A 23,981-nucleotide genomic window follows, 5' to 3' on the forward strand; every position below is an offset into this window, starting at 1 on the left:
GGAAGAATCAGACTATAATGGCGTCAGTGCGTAGATTAAGGTACAGGCTTTCATGTAAAAATAAAATTATTGAGATAGCATGTCTTTCTTTAATTTCAAATGGCACTTACTTAAAAAACACGCATCGTATTTAACTTGTACAGGGTGTAGCGCTTAAACCAGACAAATTTCAGTTTGAATTTCCCGTCATATCTAGTTCAGCCGGAGGTCGCAATTGGTGTTCTTGAAACATCTAGTAAACAGTCAGAACCTCAAAATGACGAGATGTTAAGGACAAGTAAAAAGTACAACCGAAGAGCCGCTAGGCGCCCACTGAAATAATTCGATTCTTCGCGTACGCAAGATCAACTGTTTACGATATTGTGGCCAAGTCCAATGCATCGGAGAAGTCTGAGGAAGGTTTCGCTAACCCGGCGAGGAAACTTTATTTGAGGAAACGCGTGACACGAACTGCGGCAGTCATCGAAAAGGCCCAGGCGCTGATTTCGGAGGACCTGGGCCAATAGCCGTCAGTATTGAACGTCAGCGAGCGAACAATGCGTCGGATGGCAGAGGAGGCCCTCATACGAGCCATTTACTCCAAATTGGCTCTCTGATAACACCGACATGGTCTGGTCAAAGGAACTCTGCCACCTGAATAGTTCGGATTTGAACCCCTACGACTACTATGTTTGGAGCTTATTCGAAAGAGTTACCAATAAGGTGAGGCACCCTAATGTTGCATCTCTATCGAAGCAGCATTCGCGAATATGGATAACGTTGTTGTAAAGAGTGTGCGCGATCGCTTCAGGAGGCGGTCATTGCGTCTAAAGCGGATTACATCGACTAATGTTACTCTTGAAAGATACCGCTACTTGTCTGTAAAAGTAATTTCATTTCATTTGTATTTTGTTTTAATAAATTTGTTATTTTAAAAAAGTTTTATTTGTCCAGATTTTACCGCCGCACCCTGTATTTCGTGCTGTTCACACTCAATCGTTTGTGATTTAGTACTGTTCCTCGCGTTTGTCCCCATTCAGCGGTATAGAGGTAAATTAAAGTGTCGATTTTTCCAGTAAGCACTCCATCCTATGTACACAGATGAGCCAAAGCATTATGCTTGTTTGTCCGTCTTTGGAATCAAATACATCACTGATTCTCCGTGCTAGGGATCTGACAGTTTGTTGATAGGTTTGTGGAGGTACGCAGCATTACATGTTACACACAGGTCATCTAATTCACGTAAATAATGGGCCGCTGAAATGCTTACGCGGTAATGGCGACCGATTGCAATTCAGATGGGTTCTATAGGATTTACATCAGGCGAAATTGGTCGCCAAGACATCAATATGAGTTAGCTGTAATGCTCCTCAAACCAAACCACTGTACTTTGGTTATGGCTCCGAGACACAGAGAATCGAAATCTACATCTACATACATACACCGCAATCCACCATACGGTGCGTGGAGGAGGGTACCTCATACCAAAATTAGCATCTTCTCTCCCTATTCCACTCCCAAACAGAACGAGGGAAAAATGACTCCCTATATGCCTCTGTACGAGCCCTAATCTCTCTTATCTTATCTTTGTGGTCTTTCCGCGAAATAAAAGTTGGCGGCAGTAAAGTTGTACTGCAGTCAGCCTCAAATGCTGGTTCTCTAAATTTAGTCAGTAGTGATTCACGAAAAGAACGCCTCCTTTCCTCCAGGGAATTATACTGCTGAAAGATGACATCGCATATATAAATGCAGGTGGTTCACAGTTGTGTCCCATGCAAGCGCAGGAGAATGTTTCCCAAGCACAACACTGCTCTCACCAGTCCGTGGCGAGCTGCACTTTTCGAGCCGTTCACCTCGATGGAGACGGTCATCGACCTAGCGTAGCAGAAATGTGATTCGCCCAAAGAGTCGAAACGTTCCCATTGATCGACGGTCGAATCCCGATGATCCCGTGCCCACTGGAGTCGTAACTGACGATGTCATTGGATTAACATGTGAACACAGAGGTGTGGTCTGCTGCGGAGCTCCACGTTCAACAATGAACGATGGACGGTGTGTTACGAAACACTTGTGTGTGCACCAGCGTTGTGCTCTATCAGCAGAGATGCCACAGATCTGTATATATTGTACTTTACAGAGCAGACAGCCTCCGAACCCCACGTTCTGTGAAGACTCGTGGACGTCCAACCACTTAGCGCTTAGTGGTAGTTTCACAGTCCTTCTACCTCTTTCCGTGGACGCTCACGACAGTAACACGTGAACTTTCGAGCACCTTCGGCGTTTTCGAGATACTCGTTCACAGGCTCTGCGTGATAATAATCTTTGTCGAAGTCGCTTATCTCAATGGATTTCCGCATTTGCAACCCATATCTTCGCTAGAGTGATCCTCCGTCCGTGTCCGCTCCGCTTACCTGCTTCTGTTACCGCGCCACCTGCCCGCCATGCCACCATGCGTCATCCAACGTCGCACTGTGTATTACCTGTACTACCTACATTTCACGCTTCCAGCATTTCTCTCTCTCTTTGTCCTCTGTATCAATGAGTGCGTGTGTATGTTGAATTTGTCTTTTATATGGTTCAAATGGCTCTGAGCTCTATGGACTTAACTTCTAAGGTCATCAGTCCCCTAGAACTTAGAACTAATTAAACCTAAGGACATCACACTCATCCATGCCCGAGGCAGGATTCGAACCTGCGACCGTAGTGGTTGCGCGGTTACAGACTGTAGCGCCTAGTACGCCTCGGCCACCTCGGCTGGCTCTTTTATATGGCACCAACACATGGGGCCCTCTGCTGTGGTAGTAAAGGAGTAGCCAGTGCAGCCTTCTCAGTCAAGACAAAGAGATTTGTACCCTTTCAGTTGTCATTCGACAGTAGTTAAGCTGGTGGCGGAAAGGACCTCTGGTCTCTTCCGGCTACCTAATCCAAGTTCGTTGCAGGCAGAGCGTGCTCCCGTCATTCGGGACTGATCCTTTGTTGAGTAAAGATGGTAGTTTTAAGAGCGACTTGGCGCTGGTGAGCATGTTAAAGGGTGGTGGCGTGTGGCTATTTTAACTGACGTATGGGTTTGATTTGCTAGTTCAGTTTCAAGTTCCGTAGTGAAATTCTTATATTTTGTCAGAGTTTAGCCACGGGTCGGGTGATGCTGAGGAAATTAGATTAGGAAATGAGACACTTAAAGCAGTAAAGGAGTTTTGCTATTTGGGGAGCAAAGTAACTGATGATGGTCGAAGTAGAGAGGATATAAAATGCAGACTGGCAATGGCAAGGAAAGCGTTTCTGAGGAAGAGAAATTTGTTAACATCGAGTATAGATTTAAGTGTCAGGAAGTCGTTCCTGAAAGTATTTGTATGGAATGAAGCTATGTATGGGAGTGAAACATGGACGATAAATAGTGTGGATAAGATGAGAATAGAACCTTTCGAAATGTGGTGCTACAGAAGAATGCTGAAGATTAGATGAGTAGATCACATAAATAATGAGGAGGTATTGAAGAGAATTGGGAAGAAGAGGAGTTTGTGGCACAACTTGACAAGAAGGAGGGACCGGTTGGTAGGATATGTTCTGACGCATCAAGGGATCACAAATTTAGCATTGGAGAGCAGCGTGGAGGGTAAAAATTGTAGAGGGAGACCAAGAGATGAATACACTAAGCAGATTCAGAAGGATGTAGGTTGCAGTAGGTACTGGGAGATGAAGAAGCTTGCACAGGATAGAGTAGCATGGAGAGCTGTATCAAACCAGTTTTCCATATTGCTTTTTGTATCCAGGACATGCGGTTCACGGATTCGTTACTCGAGCATAGGTTAAAAGTTTTCTTTTGATTGAAATGTATGTATGAACTTTTGTCGTGTGTGCTTTATTTCTTGTTTTTCATTTAGTTTCAATTTTAAGATAGTGTAGCTTTCATCTTACCACCAGGCGGTAATTTCACTATATGCAGTCAGTGTCTTAGGAATTTTACTTTGTTGAATATTCACATCATTTGCTGGTGTTTCAGGCCAGCGTACATTATTTTCATGTGCAAGATGATGCAGATAAATTTCTTTGTCGAAAGTGTTCCACAGTATTTATTCGTATTCATAATCATTTAATCCTAGTGATATGGATGAACCTCCGAGCCTTTGACTTCTTGCGATGGGCAAAATTCTTTTTGTTTCTGTTCTTTCCATTTCTCACCACAATATACTGCAGCACTAAGTATAACAATAATATAAGTGAGTTAAATAATTTAATAATAGGCAACGACAAATCAGTAAAAATTATTTTGTGAATTTTTAATCTGAATTCAATAAACTGTGTAAAACTGTGATGACTGTTTCTCAGGTTCAAAAGGCAGGCGTTATTTTTCTAGACCTTTTTCTGATTATGGCTTTTTTTTAGTCAGTGATTTTATCTCCTGGCGACGGTGGCGGAGACAGCTATCGAAAGCTCGTGTGTTTTGTTCGAAGTTACGTGGCCTGTAAACCGAGAAGATTTTATTGAAACATGCCACCACAAAAGACTCTGAGGACACATGAGCAAACGTTAATCTCGTCCGTGACTTCTGCCCAGCACCACTACCAGCTGGGGAGTGGTTCCACCCTCTGTTCTCGGAATGTGTCCACACTCACTAATCCGCGAACCTCGCCATGAAAGACAGCGAAGTGGCTAAGTAGAAATTCACGCTCACACCCGGAATCAGACTACGGAGTTTATGAATCTTGTGTACTGCAATGAGAAAGTTGATTGGTCATGAAGGATCACCTATTCCCAGCTTTAGAAGTAGACAACGAAAACATCACCTCCTCTCATAGGCCACATGACTTCTACACCCCTCGAGAGCTATCGAGCGACTGCTCGATTTCGCGGCCTCAAAAAACGCTCTACTAAATAATTTAACTTATAGGCCTTTCAGATAACCGTAATCAGGGGAGGAATGTAGATATGACCACTTCCTGCTAATTTTACAGCGCTTCTGAAAGGCGGCACTCCCCTGTAGGACTTTAAGAAGGTTCGTGCAATGTTTGTCGGCAAAAACCAATTGTCATGGGGAAATTACTTGCACTTAAAAACCGTGTGGTTGACTACGACCAAAACCCATTTAGGAGGATTATGGAAAGATGGGCCTATTTTCTTAAGGCCGAACGAAAAGTCCCCTTCCTTCTGCAGCCAGAAAAAAGGCAGAGGCTACTACAACAGCGAATAAGGGTAGCACACATGCGGGGAGCAGCAAATCAAAAAATGTTAAAATGTGTGTGAAATCTTATGGGGCTTAACTGCTAAGGTCATCAGTTTCTAAGCTTACATACTACTTAACATAAATTATCCGAAGGACAAACACATAGACCCATGCCAGAGAGAGGACTCGAACCTCCGCCGGTACCAGCCGCATAGTCCATGACTGCAGCGCCTGAGACCGCTCGGCTAATCCCTCGCGGCGAGCAGCAAATTATATGTTACACTTTGTACAGTATAAAAGGAAAGGCAGGATACCTATCTCCCAGCATATATTCCAGTTTAAGGCTTTAGTAACTGTGAACACTTTAAGCACACAAGAGACAGAATTCTGTGATAGTACTGTTTATTGCAGCGCTTTAAGCGTGAAAAGACCTCTTTATCCGACGAAGTACTTCATTAACACAGAGATTGCCAGAAGGTTTAACCGAGGAAACTGTCAACTTCGAGATGCGGCAGAGGCATTCTTATCTTCTACGCCAGACCGGCAACGCCAAGATGTCCATCTTTTGGGATATGTCGAGCAATAATACCTCACGTGGGTTATGAAGCGGCTAAAGCAATCAGATTACGAACAACTGCAAACGAGAATCAGTCGCTCTGAAAGCATTACATCAGACGACGGCGGCATGGCTGTCGAAACCGGTCATTAAATATGTAAGTAGGCTGTTTAGGTTTTCATGTTGGTAACGCCACGTAGCGCTCTGTATGAAAATCGCTGACTGCGCTGTGTGCAGTCTGTGGCTGGGTGAACTCATTGTTGGAATATTCGCTTGTGTAGTGTTGGGCAGCTGGATGTGAACAGCGCGTAGCGTTGTGCAGTTGGAGGTGAGCCGACAGCATTGATGGATGTGGAGAGAGAGGTGGCAGAGTTTTGAGAGGTCACTATAAACGGACGACCTGGACGTGTGACCGCCAGAAAAAGGACGTTTGTAGAGACGGATGTCATGAATTGATAGATTTATACAGGGTGCGCCATTGATAGTGACCGGGCCAAATATCTCACGAAATAAGCATCAAACGAAAAAACTACAAAGAACGAAACTCGTCTAGCTTGAAGGAGGAACCAGATGGCGCTATGGTTGGCACGCTAGATGGCGCTGCAATAGGTCAAACAGATATAAACTGCGTTTTTTAAAATAGGAACCCCCATTTTTATTACATATTCGTGTAGTACGTAAATAAATATGAATGTTTTAATATGTTAGACCACTTTTTTCGCTTTGTAATAGATGGCGCTGTAATAGTCTCAAACGTGTAAGTACGTGGTATCATGTACATTCCGCCAGTGCGGACGGTATTTGCTTCGTGATACATTACTCGTGTTGAAATGGACCGTTTACCAATTGCGGAAAAGGTCGATATCGTGTTGATGTATGGCTATTGTGATCAAAATGCCCAACGGGCGTGTGCTATGTATGCCGCTCGGTATCCTGGACGATATCATCCAAGTGTTCGGAGCGTTCGCCGGTTCGCCGGATAGTTACGTTATTTAAGGAAACAGAAAGTGTTCAGCCACATGTGAAATGTCAACCACGACCTACAACAAATGATGATGCCCAAGTAGGTGTTTTATCTGCTGTCGCGGCTAATCCACATATCAGTAGCAGACAAATTGCGCAAGAATCGGGAATCTCAAAAACGCCGGTGTGGAGAGTGCTACACCAATATCGATTGCACCCGTACCATATTTCTATGCACCAGGAATTGCATGGCGACGACTTTGAACGCCGTGTACAGTTCTGCCACTGGGCACAAGAGGAAGTACGGGACGATGACAGATTTTCTGCACGCGTTCTATTTAGCGATGAAGCGTCATTTACCAACAGCGGTAACGTAAACCGGCATAATATGCACTATTGGGCAACGGAAAATCCACGATGGCTGCGACAAATCGAACATCAGCGACCTTGGCGGGTTAATGTATGGTGCCGCATTATGGGAGGAAGGATAATTGGTCCCCATTTTATCGATGGCAATCTAAATGGTACAACGTATGCTGATTTCCTACGTAATGTTCTACCGATGTTACTACGAGATGTTTCACTGCATCACAGAACGGCGATGTACTACCAACATGATGGATGTCCGGCACATAGCTCGCGTGCGGTTGAAGCGGTATTGAATAGCATATTTCATGGCAGGTGGATTTGTCGTCGAAGCACCATACCACGGCCCGCACGTTCACAGGATCTGACGTCCCCGGATTTCTTTCTGTGGGGAAAGTTGAAGGATATTTGCTACCGTGATCCACCGACAACGCCTGACAACATGCATCAGCGCATTGTCAATGCTTTACGGAAGGCGAACTACTCGCTGTTGAGAGGAATGTCGTTACACGTATTGCCAAATGCATTGAGGTTGACGGACATCATTTTGAGCATTAATTGCATTAATGTGGTATTTACAGGTAATCACGCTGTAACAGCATGCGTTGTCAGAAATGTTAAGTTCACAAAGGTACATATATCATATTGGAACAACCGAAATAAAATGGTCAAACGTACGTACGTCCTATATTTTAATTTAAAAAAAACGTATCTGTTACCAACTGTTCGTCTAAAATTGTGAGTCATATGTTTGTGACTATTACAGCGCCATCTATCACAAAGCGAAAAAAGTGGTCCAACTAAAACATTCATATTTCTTTACGTACTACACGAATATGTAATAAAAATGGGGGTTCCTATTTAAAAAAAAAACGCAGTTGATATCCGTTTGACCTATGGCAGCGCCGTCTAGGGGGCCAGCCATTGCGCCGTCGGGTTTCCCCCTTCAATCTAGACGAGTTTCATTCTTTGTAGTTTATCGTTTGACGCTTATTTCGTGAGTATTTGTCGCGGTCACTATCAATGGACCACCCTGTATATAATTATCAAATATACCCCAGACAAAAGACATCACTATATCATACGCAGCTGTGGCAAATCGATGTAGCAGTCGCTATAAACGGGAAATTAGAGACAGCGACACGGACAACTTAAGCGTTCATTAAGACAGCGTTGGTGGAATTAAAAGTAATCGTTACCTGTGTAAAGAAGAGTGTTCTCCAAATTCAAGATTGTACTCAGTGATGGTTTGCTGTTGTTGGTCTTGAGCTACACCAAAATCTGTGGAGAACGCGACAGCCACTTTGTGATGGCTACTTACGGAGAACATCGTTCTGAGGCATCCACTTCTGAGCACGCACATTGGGCGGCAGCTGCTGTAGAGAGGACGGATCGACTTTCCACAGTACGTTCTGCGGCACTGACGCAAAAGTGTCGATAATCGCCTTAAGCTTCTCCTCTGGCATGTCGTCCGTCTTCACCATAGACCCAAAACTGAAGTAGATCACTCCAGCAGGACTGTTGTCCATGAAACTCTGCAGATCCTGGGCAAGAGAAATGGAAACGAATTAAGAACAAATTACTCCCAGCTGTAAAGGAGGACCTAGGCATAACTGCAGTAAACAGATTCAAACAGACGTGGGTTGTACCGTGACAGGAAAGTGAGACTGGCTCAGCTGAACCCCGTACCGCAGCGCATTAAGTAGAATTATGTATCGTAACATCTTCGTGTGACTCACGGTTTCTAGTTCTCCTTGGCACAAATAAATGTTGTTGTAGGTGTGAGAACAAAGGAAGTATCTTATTTATTTACTTGGCGCTCTACTGAACATTCTGGTACCAAAACATGTAACCTTTTACGAACCACAGAATACGTTCCTCTCTTGTGAGCGAGACTTGAACAGAAAGAATCTTCAGGGAGAATTTACTAGAGAAGAAATCACAGCACCTCGCGCCTTATGGATCAAATCAGTACAGACAGCGTGCCTCCTCCCGGAAGTTACAGCGTTATTGGAGAACCTACCAGTGCCCAACGGTTCAAAACTCAAAACTCTAAATTAGTGCTCACACGAAGGCTCTAATGCGTACACAGGGAAGACGCCACAGAAACTCTCCAAAGTCCGTGGAATCGATTCCTCAGGCTCTTTAGTCCCCTGCTACCAACTGTTACATCGTTCAGTTTATCTGTGCAGTAACCAACCTCGAGCTCGCTGCCCCATCCACAGCACACAAATTCTTATTAGCCTTGCAAACATTTGTTAGATGAGACGTCCCGCATACAGTTTATAGTGAAAACTCTAATACATTGCAGGCGGCTATCCGAAAAATATTGAACTTCAACCTTTTCATGTGATCGAAACCACCACCACGTCACCCAAAAAAGTATTGCCTCGAAGTTCATCGCTCCCCGTGGGGCTTGGTTGGAAGGGGGCAGGGGTGGTTGGAAAGAACGGTTGGTTCAGTAAAACAATGCCTTCGTAAAGTACTCGGGCGAATTAGTCCGGTTGAGGAGAGACTTCATATTATTCTTGTAAGTAACGAAGACGCGGTCAGGTCTAGACCTGACTCCCTGACTTATGGGCTCACGCCTGCGCACTTTCTCGTGGGAAGCGGACTTACAACTTTACCGAGAGGGATTGCGTCCTTAAGTCAACTAAGTTAGTAAAAGAATTCAAGCTCAAACTGAGACTTTTGGAATCTCTGGACGTTCAAATCTTCGTAAAAGCTGGAAGATCAGAATAGGCGACGCTATCCATCCCTAAGACGTCCTGGCCCAACGTATGTGGAAAAATTGGAGGATGAATGACTTAGGTGTCAGCCAAGATGGAGTTTATTGGGCTGTTGTCCTCAAGACTCTAAAGCAGAGACATTACCAGGTCAACACAGCTGGCTATACCATTTGATGTAGTCGAGGTTGGGGAAGGTGTCATGGTGCATTAAGTAAATTGTGTGTCAAAGTCTTTTTGAGATTCATTGTGTTATTTTCGCTTAAGTATTAAAAAAAGTTCTTGCTGATGTGAAAGGAAGTGGCATATCTGGTTACACGCAGCTACACTGGGTAGGGTTGTTCATAAAATATCGATATATACCGACGATATGTTATCCACCGATATATCGATGTAGAAATGGCAATATCGAGTGCCGATATTTTTATTTTATGTTATATTTTTTCACAATTTTCCGTAAATACTTGAAGCTCTTATTTTGAAATAGTAGTTGAATATAATTTCCCTTTCGCTGTCTGAAGGAGTCTTACTACTTTTTGAGCTTTCAAGTCCAATCTTCCTCTTTGACTGTGTGAAGCCAGTATATGTGGCACAAAAGAAAAAGGACAATTGCACGGTGGGAGGGGGGGGGGGGGGGCCGAGAAGGCTCAAAATGGTTCAAATGGCTCCGAGCACTATGGGACTTAACATCTATGGTCATCAGTCCCCTAGAACTTAGAACTACTTAAACCTAACTAACCTAAGGACAACACACAACACCCAGCCATCACGAGGCAGAGAAAATCCCTGATCCCGCCGCGAATCGAACCCGGGAACCCGGGCGTGGGAAGCGAGAACGCTACCGCACGACCACGAGATGCGGGCGGACGAGAAGGGTGGTAGTGTGACTGGAATAACAAGATATTCGATGTGAAGAAATAGCACACCAGTTCCGTTAAAAAACAATTTTCAAGGCATGTAATGCGCTATTTCTTCGCGTTCTTCAAGAACAGTTACTGAAAATGACGAACAAAACTCTAAATGGCAAGACTTGATTTTTGAGGTGGATGGAGACGTGTGAGGGGAAGGCCCTCCAGGTTAGTCGACAGAAAAAAAGAAGAGCGCTAACACGCTGCTTCCTGGACTCGAGTAGGCGCGCCGGCCCCGGATCGAATCCGCCCGTCGGATTAACGAGGGCCGGTGTGCCGGCCAACCTGGATGTGGTTTTTACGCGGTTTTCCACATCCCGCTAGGTGAATACTGGGCCGGTCCCCACGTCCCGCCTCAGTTGCACGACTCAGACATTTGAAACACATCCACACTTTTCCATGATTTACACTGGTCGCAGACAGATGGGGTAATCTGATTCCGTCCCAGGGGGTCCGGGGTGGCGGCAGGAAGGACATTCAGCCACCCCTTCACATTAACTTGCAAATCCGATTTAACCACGCCAACCCTATGCAAAATGGGGGACAAAGGCGCAAGCGATAGTAGTTGTAGTAGGAGACGTGTGAGGGGAAATGACGACGTAATTGGCGCTTGGCGCTACCAACGAAAACTACAACATTTAGCTTCACCATGCAATCTTGACGCTAAAACTGCTGGTTCGCTGGCGTTGGCAGAAATGAAAAAAAATCACGGAAGTAGAATGATGATGATGTTTGGTGTGTGGGGCGCTCAACTGCGCGATTATCAACGCCCGCACAAATTCCCAACTGTTGCTCAGTCCAATCTGGCCACTTTCATGAATGATGATGAAATGATGAAGACAACAAAAACACCCGGCCATCTAGACGCAGGTGAAAATCCCTGGCCCTGCCGGGAATCGAACGCAGGACCCTGTGCTCGGGAAGTGAGAATGTGACCGTGAGGCCACGAGCTGCGTATCGGAAATGGAATGAAGTGTTCTGGACAATTCCGGTATGTGACAAAACCAGAAGACAGAACCATGAGACATTTTTTATTGTGCCGCTTACATGCAGCTACCATTGTTAGCGAAGTGGTTATCGCTAAGTGTGAATGTGGATCATTTTCCATTCAATTCTTGCTGTAAGGGGCATAGGCAGGTTGCTGTCTTGTTGATGTACATAATACCTAATAATAAATCAATACTTAAAAATACAGCTCTAAAAGCGGGAGTATATTTACAATAACACGCAGCCGATATTTTTATATGCCGTTATACAGCCACAGCTGCAAAATACTAACACGAATTTTTTACAGACGGATGGAAAAACTAGTACAAGCCGACCTCGGGGAAGATCAGTTTGGATTCCGTAGAAATACTGGAACACGTGAGGCAATACTGACCTTACAACTTATCTTAGAAGAAAGATTAAGGAAAGACAAGCCTAAGTTTCCAGCATTTGTAGACTTAGAGAAAGCTTTTGACAATGTTGACTGGAATACCCTCTTTCAAATTCTAAAGGTGGCAGGGGTAAAATACAGGGAGCAAAAGGCTATTAACAATTTGTACAGAAACCAGATGGCAGTTATAAGAGTCGAGGGGCATGAAAGGGAAGCAGTTGTTGGGAAGGGAGTAAGACAGGGTTGTAGCCTCTCTGTAACGTTATTCAATCTGTATGTTGAGCAAGCAGTAAAGGAAACAAAAGAAAAAATCGGAGTAGGTATTAAAATCCAGGGAGAAGAAATAAAAACTTTGAGGTTCGCGGATGACATTGTAATTCTGTCAGAGACAGCAAAGGACTTGGAAGGGCAGTTGAACGGAATGGATAGGATCTTGAAGGGAGGGTATAAGATGAACATCAACCAAAACAAAACGAGAATAATGGAATGTAGTCAAATTAAGTCGGGTGATGCTGAGGGAATTAGATTAGGAAATGAGACACTTAAAGTAGTAAATGAGTTTTGCTATTTGGGGAGCAAAATAACTGATGATGGTCGAAGTAGAGAGGATATAAAATGTAGACTGGCAATGGGAAGGAAAGCGTTTCCGAAGAAGAGAAATTTGTTAACATCGAGCATAGATTTAAATGTCAGGAGGTCATTTCTGAAAGTATTTGTATGGAGTGTAGCCATGTATGGAAGTGAAACAAGGGCAATAAACAGTTTGGACAAGAAGAGAATAGAAGCTTTCGAAATGTGGTGCTACAGAAGAATTCTGAAGATTAGATGGGTAGATCACATAACTAATGAGGAGGTATTGAATAGGATTGGCGTGAAGAGAAGTTTGTGGCACAACTTGACGAGAAGAAGGGATCGGTTGGTAGGACATGTTCTGAGGCATCAAGGGATCACCAATTTTGTATTGGAGGTCAGCGTGAAGGGTAAAAATCGTAGAGGGAGATCAAGATATGAATACACTAAGCAGATTCAGAAGGGTGTAGGTTGCAGTAGGTACTGGGAGATGAAGAAGCTTGCACATAATAGAGTGGCATGGAGAGCTGCATCAAACCAGTCTCAGGACTGAAGACCACAACAACAACATCACCCATCAGGTTAGCCGAGAGCACTAATGCGCAGCTTCCTAGACTCGGGTAGGCGCGCCGGCCACGGATCGAATCCGCCCGGCGGATTAACGACGTGGGCCGGTGTGTCGGCCAGCCTGGATGTGGTTTTTAGGCGGTTTTCCACATCCCGCTAGGTGAATACCGGGATGGTCTCCACATCCCGCCTCATTTACACGACCCACAGACATTTGTATCACTTCCGAACTATTTCATGGTTTACACTAGATGCAGACAGTTGGGGTACACTGATTCCGTTCTGGGGTGTATGGGGTGGCGGGAGGAAGGGCATCCGGCCACCCCTTTAAATTAACCTTGCCAAATCTGTTGTAACCACGCCGACCCTGCGCACATTGCGGGACAAAGGCGCAAGTGAAAGAAGATTTTTATATGCCGTCATATCGATATTTTTTAGTCGTCTTGCAGGTATATAGATTCATTAGTTCGATATATCTACAGCGAATAAAGACGTCTTTAATACACTGATGTATCCGATTACCGATGCTTTTAGAAATATCGACTGTCGAGCGCCCACCTGCGGCAGAGGTCGGGGCTCCTCCACGTGCAGCCCGCCGACCTCGACGAAGGCCGGCACGTTGGGAGCGGGCTGGTCGACGCTCCAGTGGCTGTTGACCAGCACCAGGCTGGTGTTGCGGACCACCTGCGCCAGCGGGGGCGTGTCGGCGCCCAGCACCTCGCGCAGCTTGCTGTCCACGTGCCCGCCCGACAGCAGCCAGTCGACGGCTCTCAGGTACATGTGCATCACCGTGCTGTACACCCGGCCCCAGAACGTGAACGGCGCAGCCAGCGGCACCATGTACTGTTCAGTGTAGGCGGGGTGCTCAGGGTTACCGACCTGCGGACCATTGCACAGGGTCTAAATACACCGACGGAAAAAAAAATCGCAACACCAGACAACAAGTGGTGTGGAGAAATTAAATTTCTGGAACACATTTGTCTAGGCAACGGATTTAAGTGACTAACACTTCAGGATCACATGTTAATGTAAGCGCGAGGTAAGCAATTACAAATATACAATGCTGGTATATTAATTGACGATGTAATCGGCAGAAAGTTCAATGCAAGCATGCAAACGTGGGTGCATTTTGTTTTACAGGTAGCGGATATCAGTTTTTGGGATCGAGTTCCATACCTGCTGCACTTGGCTAGTCTGTACAGGGGCGGGTTGTGGTGGTTGTGGGTGAAACAGGAGTTGTCGTCGGATGTTGGGCCATACGTGTTCGATTAGAGACAGTTCTGGCGATCTAGCAGGCCAAGACGGCATGCTGTAGAGCATGCTGGGTTACAACGGTGACCTGGGGGGGGGGGGGGGGGGGGGGGCGTTATTCTGTTGCAAAGCACCGTCTGGTATGCTGTTCATGAACTGCATCACAGCAGGTCGAATTACCGGAGTGACATACAGTTTTGCAGGCAATGTGCGTGGAACTCCGCTGATAATGCTAACTGATGCTGTTATACAGTGGATACTACATGGTCCCAGTACACTACTGAGTTTGGAATGTACGCAGGATATAACGAGGGGAGTAAAGAAACACTAAAAATTGCTCTGCATATTTCTCATCGTACACTGAGTCGCCAAGTATTAAGCAAAAATAAATTTTTTTGGTGAAGTGGATGTATCTATAGTTACCTGTTTTTAGAACTCTACTTATCCAAAACCTACTGTATAAGTTAAGTATGCATACCAGAATGCACTGATCTAAGCCACAATACTGACCTTTAAATTGCTACACCAGGAAGATGAAGTGCTAAAGAGGCGAAATTTAACCGACAGGAAGAAGATGCTGTGATATGTAAATGATTAGCTTTTCAAAGCATTCACACAAGGTTGGCGCCGGTGGCGACACCTACAAAGTGCTGACATGAGAAAAGTTTCTAACCGTTTTCTCATACACAAACAGCAGTTGACCGGCGTTGCCTGGTGAAACGTTGTTGTGATGCCTCGTGTAAGGAGGAGAAATGCGTACCATCAACTGGTTCGTCACAATACGCCAGTCAGTACTCTTGATGAACTGTGGTATCGTGTTGAAGCTGCATGGGCAGCTGTACCTGTACACGCCATCCAAGCTCTGTTTAACTCAATGCCCAGGCGTATCAAGGCCGGTATTACGGCCAGAGGTGGTTGTTCTGGGTAGTTATTTCTCAGGATCTATGCACCCAAATTGAGTGGAAACGTAATCACGTCAGTTCTAGTATAATATATTTGTCCAATGAATACCCGCTTATCATCTACATTTCTTCTTGGTGTAGCAATTTTAATGGCCAGTAGTGTATAAATATGAAAAAGGTTGGATATGCTTTCAACTACCCCCTTTCAACTCCCCACTTCCAACTACATTCATGCCGATAAATTAAGGATAATACTGATACATGGTGAAACAACGCTCTGGTGGGCGGTTTAAATCACCTTGCATTTGACCTGCGGTCGTCGCACGGTGGCGCTGGCAGCAGTCCACACGCGCAGAGGTGTGTTGGTGCATGTCAGAGTACGGTGCAGCGAGTAAGCGTGCAGACGTTTTCAGACGTGCTAATGGTGACTGTGTGCTGAAAACGGCTCAAAGAACACACATTGATGACGTTGTGAGGGGTGGAATACTAGGGCGACTGGAGGCTGGTCAAACACAGCAGGTCGTAGCACGGGTCCTCCGTGTGCCACAAAGTGTGATCTCACGATTATGTCAGCGATTCCAGCAGACAGGAAACGTGTCCAGGCGCTACAGTACGGGACGTCCACAGTGAACAACACCACAAGAAGACCGTTATCTCAACATCGGTGCCCGCAGACGGCCATGGAGTACTGCAGGTAGCCTTGCCTGGGACCTTACCGCAGCCACTGGAACAGTTTTCTCCAGACACACAGTCTACAAACGACTGAACAGACGTGGTTTATTCGTCCGGAGACCTGCAAGGTGCATTCCACTCACCCCTGGTCACAGGAGAGCCTGTAAAGCCTGGTGTCAAGAACACAGTACATGGTCATTCGAACAGTGGTCCCAGGTTATATTCACGGACGATTCCAAGTATAGTCGGAACAGTGATTCTCACCGGGTTTTCATCAGGTGTGAATCAGGAAACAGGTACCAACCCCTTAATGTCCTTGAAAAGGACCCGTATGGAGGTCGTGGTTTGCTGGTGTGGGGTGAGATTATGCTTGGTGCACGTACACCCCTGCATGTCTTTGACAGAGGAAGTGTAACAGGTCAGGTACATCGGGACGTGATTTTGCACCAGTATATCCTTCTTTTCAGGGGTGCAGTGGGTCTCACCTTCCTACGCACGGCCCCACCAAGCTGCCATAGTGTAGTAGTACCTTGAAACAGAAGATATCATACGAATGGAGTGGCCTGCCTCTTTTCCAGACCTAAACCCCACCCAGCCTCTGGGATGCTCTCGGTCGAAGTATCACTGCACGTCTTCAAACCCTTAGGACACTTCAGGAGCTCCGACAGGCAATGATACAAGAATGGGAGGCTATACCCCAGTAGCTGCTCGACCACCTGATCCAGAGTATGCCAATCCGTTGTGCGGCCTGTGTACGTGTGTATGGTGATCATATACCATACTAATGTCGGGGTACATGCGCAGGAAACAGTGACGTTTTGTAACAGATGTGTTACGGGACGGTTTTCTCAACATATCACCAAAATCGTGGACTTACAGATCTGTCTCATGTGTGTTCCCTATGTGCCTGTACTATTAGCGCCAGTTTTGTGCAGTGCCACGTTGTGTGGCACCACATTCTGCAGTTATCCTTAATTTATGACCGTGAGTGTACCGTCTGCTCGAAGTCACCCAAACACTATGGGAACTCCGGGCTAGTGTGTTAACTTTTTCTTGTAATACAAAACGAATGCCATCTTCTGCCGATAATGCTAACTTATGATACCGCACGGTAGAGATTATCTTACACTTCACCCTCCACACATCGCTATATTACAGCAAAGATGCAATTAATTGTTCCAAGCATCATCATGTTGCAGCCAAATTGTAACAAACAAAGTTGTAACAAATTGGCCCATACATCACCACCGTTACACAAGATTGTAACAAAATGCCCTTTCTATAGCAAAACTGTAAAAAATCGTTCCATTTATCGACAGGTTAAAACAAAATTGGAACAAATTCCCCATAGATCGCCATCTTACAGCAGAATTATAACAATGTGTATCTCGTTCTTTCATTAGTCTTCTGACTGGTTTGATGCCGCCAACTATTAATTCCCCTTCTGTGCCCACCTTTTCATGTCAAAAAGCACTTCCGACCTACATCCTCAATTATTTCCTGAATGTATTGCAGCCCCTGTCTTCATCTACAATTTTTACACTGTACAGCTCCCTCTGAGGGGTAGAGCCCCTGAGTGGTAAAGCAAAATTTCCAAAGGGGTAAAAAAACGGTTCAGTAGTGTTTGCGTCTCGAAACCTTTTATTTCCAAAAGATTATTATTATTATTATCATCATTATCTCGTAAAACCGTAATAATGATAACTCAAATTACCAATAATTACATATTTTGTTTCAAATATTAGCATTAACGCGTGAGAATGTGGTGAAGGTTACAACTTTTGAAATGAATGCACGAACAACATCTTCCTTGTTTCTAACATACTCCTACTACTGCACATATACTTTGTATAATCTAACCGTGACATTAAAATTGGTACATATATGCTTAAGCATCTCATGAAAAATGCCTCCGACTTCCCACAATTGATCAGAAACTACTTCCTTATTCACTTCGCTGCAATAAACGATCTAACTGAGATCACAACACAACAGTAACTATGTAATGGCTACTTCGCTGCTGCGTGGCAGTGGTCAGACACAAAGCACTGGCAACCTAAAGTGTTCCAATTTCTACCATTTCGGAGGTAAGGAGTCGTGGAATCTAGTGGTAGACAAGTAGTAGGTGCAGTGTACCCCATTTGACTTAGTCGATTTTAAAATGGGTTGCAGGGTGTGAGCGAAGCAAGTGTCACTAGTGAGAGGAGTTGTGCAGAGGAAGCACGTTTCGTAATAAGTATCTACACTCCTGGAAATTGAAATAAGAACACCGTGAATTCATTGTCCCAGGAAGGGGAAACTTTATTGACACATTCCTGGGGTCAGACACATCACATGATCACACTGACAGAACCACAGGCAGATAGACACAGGCAACAGAGCATGTACGATGTCGGCACTAGTACAGTGTATATCCACCTTTCGCAGCAATGCAGGCTGCTATTCTCCCATGGAGACGATCGTAGAGATGCTGGATGTAGTCCTGTGGAACGGCTTGCCATGCCATTTCCACCTGGCGCCTCAGTTGGACCAGCGTTCGTGCTGGACGTGCAGACAGCGTGAGACGACGCTTCATCCAGTCCCAAACATGCTCAATGGGGGACAGATCCGGAGATCTTGCTGGCCAGGGTAGTTGACTTACACCTTCTAGAGCACGTTGGGTGGCACGGGATACATGCGGACGTGCATTGTCCTGTTGGAACAGCAAGTTCCCTTGCCGGTCTAGGAATGGTAGAACGATGGGTTCGATGACGGCTTGGATGTACCGTGCACTATTCAGTGTCCCCTCGACGATCACCAGAGGTGTACGGCCAGTGTAGGAGATCGCTCCCCACACCATGATGCCGGGTGTTGGCCCTGTGTGCCTCGGTCGTATGCAGTCCTGATTGTGGCGCTCACCTGCACGGCGCCAAACACGCATACGACCATCATTGGCACCAAGGCAGAAGCGACTCTCATCGCTGAAGACGACACGTCTCCATTCGTCCCTCCATTCACGCCAGTCGCGACACCACTGGAGGCGGGCTGCACGATGTTGGGGCGTGATCGGAAGACGGCCTAACGGTGTGCGGGAGCGTCGCCCAGCTTCATGGAGACGGTTGCGAATGGTCCTCGCCGATACCCCAGGAGCAACAGTGTTCCTAATTTGCTGGGAAGTGGCGGTGCGGTCCCCTACGGCACTGCGTAGGATCCTACGGTCTTGGCGTGCATCCGTGCGTCGCTGCGGTCCGGTCCCAGGTCGACGGGCACGTGCACCTTCCGCCGACCACTGGCGACAACATCGATGTACTGTGGAGACCTAACGTCCCACGTGTTGAGCAATTCGGCGGTACGTCCACCCGGCCTCCCGCATGCCCACTATACGCCCTCGCTCAAAGTCCGTCAACTGCACAGACGGTTCACGTCCACGCTGTCGCGGCATGCTACCAGTGTTAAAGATTGCGATGGAGCTCCGTATGCCACGGCAAACTGGCTGACACTGAGGGCGGCGGTGCACAAATGCTGCGCAGCTAGCGCCATTCGACGGCCAACACCGCGATTCCTGGTGTGTCCGCTGTGCCGTGCGTGTGATAATTGCTTGTACAGCCCTCTCGCAGTGTCCGGAGCAAGTATGGTGGGTCTGACACACCGGTGTCAATGTGTCCTTTTTTCCATTTCCAGGAGTATATCATCAGTGTGAAAAATTAGCTTCCGTTTCTGAGGAGGAGTTGTTGGTAATATCGCGATGCACTGAGAATTATACATATATAAAATGTTGTTAGAATTGAGCAGTACCAATTGTCTCATTGACTCATTATTTTAGGGTTTAATAAGACACCTACGAAAACTAAATATAATTTATCTTCCATCATTTAAAAAAATAAAAGCATTCAAAGACAATTCTTTTTATTCTAAAGTTTAGTTAGTTGCTAATATCGTTGATGGTGGGGGGGAGGGGTGTGGGTACTAGCCAATATCTGTTTGCACTCCGAGGTAATTGTGGTGTCACCTCCAGACACCACACTTGCTAGGTGGTAGTCTTTAAATCGGCCGCGGTCCGGTAGTATACGCCGGACCCGCGTGTAGCCACTATCAGTGATTGCAGACCGAGCGCCGCCACACGGCAGGTCTAGAGAGACTTCCTAGCACTCGCCCCAGTTGTACAGCCGACTTTGCTAGCGATGGTTCACTGACTTCTACGCTCTCATTTGCCGAGACGATAGTTAGCATAGCCATCAACTACGTTATTTGCTACGACCTAGCAAGGCGCCAGTATCCGTAATATTTATATTGTGAATCATGTACCATAAAGAGCGACGTTCTCCATTAATGGATTAAAGTTAAGTATTCCAACAGCTACGTCCGTTTTTCTCAATTCTAATTCCCTTGTCATGTTCCAGACCTCACGCCAGCTTGCGTGAGCTAAAACGAATGCATTTCGGCCTCCTTTAGGAACACGGTTCGCTCTCCTACCAACCACAACAGTAATAGTCTCAGAAAGGCTGGGACCCACTGGTGTTAAGTTTTTATGTTGGTAACGCTACGTAGCGCTTTGTATGAAAATCAATGACTGTGCTGTGTGCAGTCTGTGGCTGGGTGGCATTGTTGGAATATTCGCTAGTGTAGTGTTGGGCAGTTGGATGTTAACAGCGCGTAGCGTTGCGCAGTTGGAGGTGAGCCGCCAGCAGTGGTGGATGTGGAGAGAGAGATACCAGAGTTTTGAGAGGTTACTATAAACGGACGACCTGGACGAGTGTCCTCCAGAAAAAGGAAATTTGTGAAATAACTCTTGAACATTATTAAGGTAAATACATTGTTCGTTCTCTATCAAAATCTTTTATTTGCTAACTATGCCTATCAGTAGTTAGTGCCTTCATTAGTTAGAATCTTTTATTTAGTTGGCAGTATTGGCGCTCGCTGTATTGCTGTAGTTCGAGTAACGAAGATTTTTGTGAAGTAAGTGATTCATGAAAGGTATAGGTTATTGTTAGTCAGGACCATTCTTTTGTGGTTTATTGAAAGTCAGATTGCGTTGCTCTAAAAATATTGTGTGCCAGTTTAGTGATAATCAGAGCAAATAAAGAGAGAAATGTCTGAGTACGTTCAGGTTTGCTCAGCTGTTTGAAAATCAAATAACGTAAGAGGTTTACCAGCACAGTCATTCATAATTTTTCTGAGGGGACGTTTCACATGGAATTTATTCCCCGATGTTTTAACAGATGTCTTATTATCCTGTCCCTTCTTCTTGTTAGTGTTTTCCATCTATTCCTTTCCTCGCCGATTCTGTGCAGAAGTTCCTCATTCCTTACCTTATCAGTCCGTCTAATTTTCAATATTCTTTTCTAGTACCACATCTCGAATGCTTCGATTCTCTTCCGTTTCAGTTTTCCCACAGTCCATTTTACAATGTTGTGCTCGATATATACATTTTTGTATTTTTTGGCCTGACGGTGTGAGTCTGCTTTATATGTATTACTTGCTCTGTCTGTTACTTTGCTGCCTAGATAGCAGTATTCCTTGAATTCGTGTATTTCGCAATCGCGAATTTTGATATTCGGATTCAAGGTCTTCTCATTTCTGCTACTTCTCATTACTTTCAGCTTACTCTCTGTCCATATTCTGTACTCACTGTACTGTTTATTCCATTCAACAGATCCTACAATCATTCACTTTTACTGAAGTTACCAATGTCATCAGCGAATCTTATCATTGACAGCCCTTCACCTTGAATTTTAAATCCACTTTTGAACCTTCTTTTTAATCCTGTCATTGCTTCGTGTATGTGCCGATTGAACATTAGAGGCGAAAGGCTAGACCCCTCCTTACACGCTGTCCAGTATGAGCACTTCATTCTTGGTCTTCCACTGTTGTTGTTCCCTCTTTCCCTATAGCTTACCCCTGTTTTTCTCAGAATTCCGAACATCTTACGCCATTTGACATGGTCGAAGGCTTTTTCCAGGTCGACAAATCCTGTGAACTTGCTTTTATTTTTTTTAAAGTATTGGTTCTATTATTAACTGCAATGTCAAAACTGCCTCCCTGGTCGCTTTACCTTTACCTTTACCTTTACTAAAGCCTAACTGATTTTCTTTTCCAATCTTCTGTATATTACTCTCGTCAGCAACTTGGATGCATGAGCTGTTAAGTTAATGGTGTGATAATTCTCACATTGGTCAGGTCTTCTTATCTTCAAAATGTGTGGATGATGTTTTTCCGAAAGTCTGATGGTGTATCGTCAGTCTCATAGCTTCTGTACACCAACGTACAATATGCATTAGATGAGTATGTGCCAAGCAAGATCGTAAGAGATGGAAAAGAGCCACCATGGTACAACAACCGAGTTAGAAAACTGCTGCGGAAGCAAAGGGAAGTTCACAGTAAACATAAACATAGCCAAAGCCTTGCAGACAAACAAAAATTACACGAAGCGAAATGTAGTGTGAGGAGGGCTATGCGAGAGACGTTCAACGAATTCGAAAGTAAAGTTCTATATGCTGACTTGGTAGAAAATCCTAAGAAATTTTGGTCTTATGTCAAAGCGGTAGGCGGATCAAAACAAAATGTCCAGACACTCTGTGACCCAAATGGCACTTAAAAAGAGGATAACAGACTAAAGGCCGAAATACTAAATGGCAGATATCGAAATAGATAACAGAGGGATAGAAAAACAATTAAAATCACTCAAAAGAGGAAAGGCAGCTGGACCTGATGGGATACCAGTTCGATTTTACACAGAGTACGCGAAGGAACTTGCCCCCCTTCTTGCAGCGGTGTACCGTAGGTCTCTAGAAGAGCGTAGCGTTCCAAAGGATTGGAAAAAGGAACAGGTCATCCCCGTTTTCATGAACGAACGTCTAACAGATGTGCCGAACTATAGACCTATATCTCTAACGTTGATCAGTTGTAGAATTTTGGAACACGTATTATGTCGAGTATAAAGACTTTTCTGGAGACTAGAAATCTACTCTGTAGGAATCAGCACGGGTTTCGAAAAATACGATCGTGTGAAACCCAGCTCGCGCTATTCGTCCACGAGACTCAGAGAGCCATAGACACGGGTTCCCAGGTAGATTCTGTGTTTCTTGACTTCCGCAAGGCGTTTGGTACAATTCCCCACAGTCGTTTAATGAACAAAGTAAGAGCATATGGACTATCAGGCCAATTGTGTGATTGGATTGAAGAGTTCCTAGATAACAGAACGCAGCAAGTCATTATCAATGGAGAGAAGTCTTCCGAAGTAAGAGTGATTTCAGGTGTGCCGCAGGGGAGTGTCGTAGGACCGTTACTATTCACAATATGTATAAATGACCTTGTGGATAACATCGGAAGTTCACTGAAGCTTTTTGCGGATGATGCTGTAGCGTATCGAGAGGTTGCAACAATGGAAAATTGTAGTGAAATGCAGGAGGATCTACAACGAATTGGTGCATGGTGCATGGAATGGCAATTGAATGTAGACAAGTGTAATGTGCTGCGAATACATAGAAAGAAAGATCCCTTATCATTTAGCTACAATATAGCAGGTCAGTAACTGGAAGCAAGCATACTTCACCGAGGAGTCATAAATTATCTGGGAGTACGCATTAGGAGTGATTTAAAATGGAATGATCATATAAAGTTGATCGTCGGTAAAGCAGATGCCAGACTGAGATTCATTGGAAGAATCATAAGGAAATGCAATCCGAAAACAAAGGAAGTAGGTTACAGTACACTTGTTCGCCCTCTGCTTTAATATTGCTCACCAGTGTGGGATCCGTACCAGATAGGGTTGATAGTAGAGATAGAGAAGATCCAACGGAGAGCAGCGTGCTTCGTTACAGAATCATTTAGTAATCGCAAAAGCGTTACGGAGATGACAGATAAACTCCAGAAGAAGACTCTGAAGAGAAACGCTCAGTAGTTCGGTGGCTTTTGTTGAAGTATCGAAAACATACCTTCACCGAGGAGTCAAGCAGTATATTGCTCCCTCCTACGTACATCTCGCGAAGAGACCATGAATCAGT

At 45.1% G+C, this 23,981-nt stretch overlaps 1 protein-coding gene across 1 annotated transcript in view; it reads right to left on the minus strand.

Moving 5' to 3' along the window:
• LOC126273235 (UDP-glucosyltransferase 2-like) overlaps window positions 1-23,981 on the minus strand; it is an 81,064-nt gene that overhangs the window by 5,543 nt on the left and 51,540 nt on the right. Inside the window, exons 3-4 of the mRNA XM_049976778.1 lie at window positions 13,733-14,053; window positions 8,347-8,569 (exon numbers count right to left, since the gene is read on the minus strand). Of these exons, the coding sequence (XP_049832735.1) occupies window positions 8,347-8,569; window positions 13,733-14,053 (544 nt within the window). The remainder of the gene's footprint in view (window positions 1-8,346; window positions 8,570-13,732; window positions 14,054-23,981) is intronic.

Source organism: Schistocerca gregaria, chromosome 5 (assembly GCF_023897955.1).
Source record: "Schistocerca gregaria isolate iqSchGreg1 chromosome 5, iqSchGreg1.2, whole genome shotgun sequence".
Taxonomy (NCBI): domain Eukaryota; kingdom Metazoa; phylum Arthropoda; class Insecta; order Orthoptera; family Acrididae; genus Schistocerca; species Schistocerca gregaria.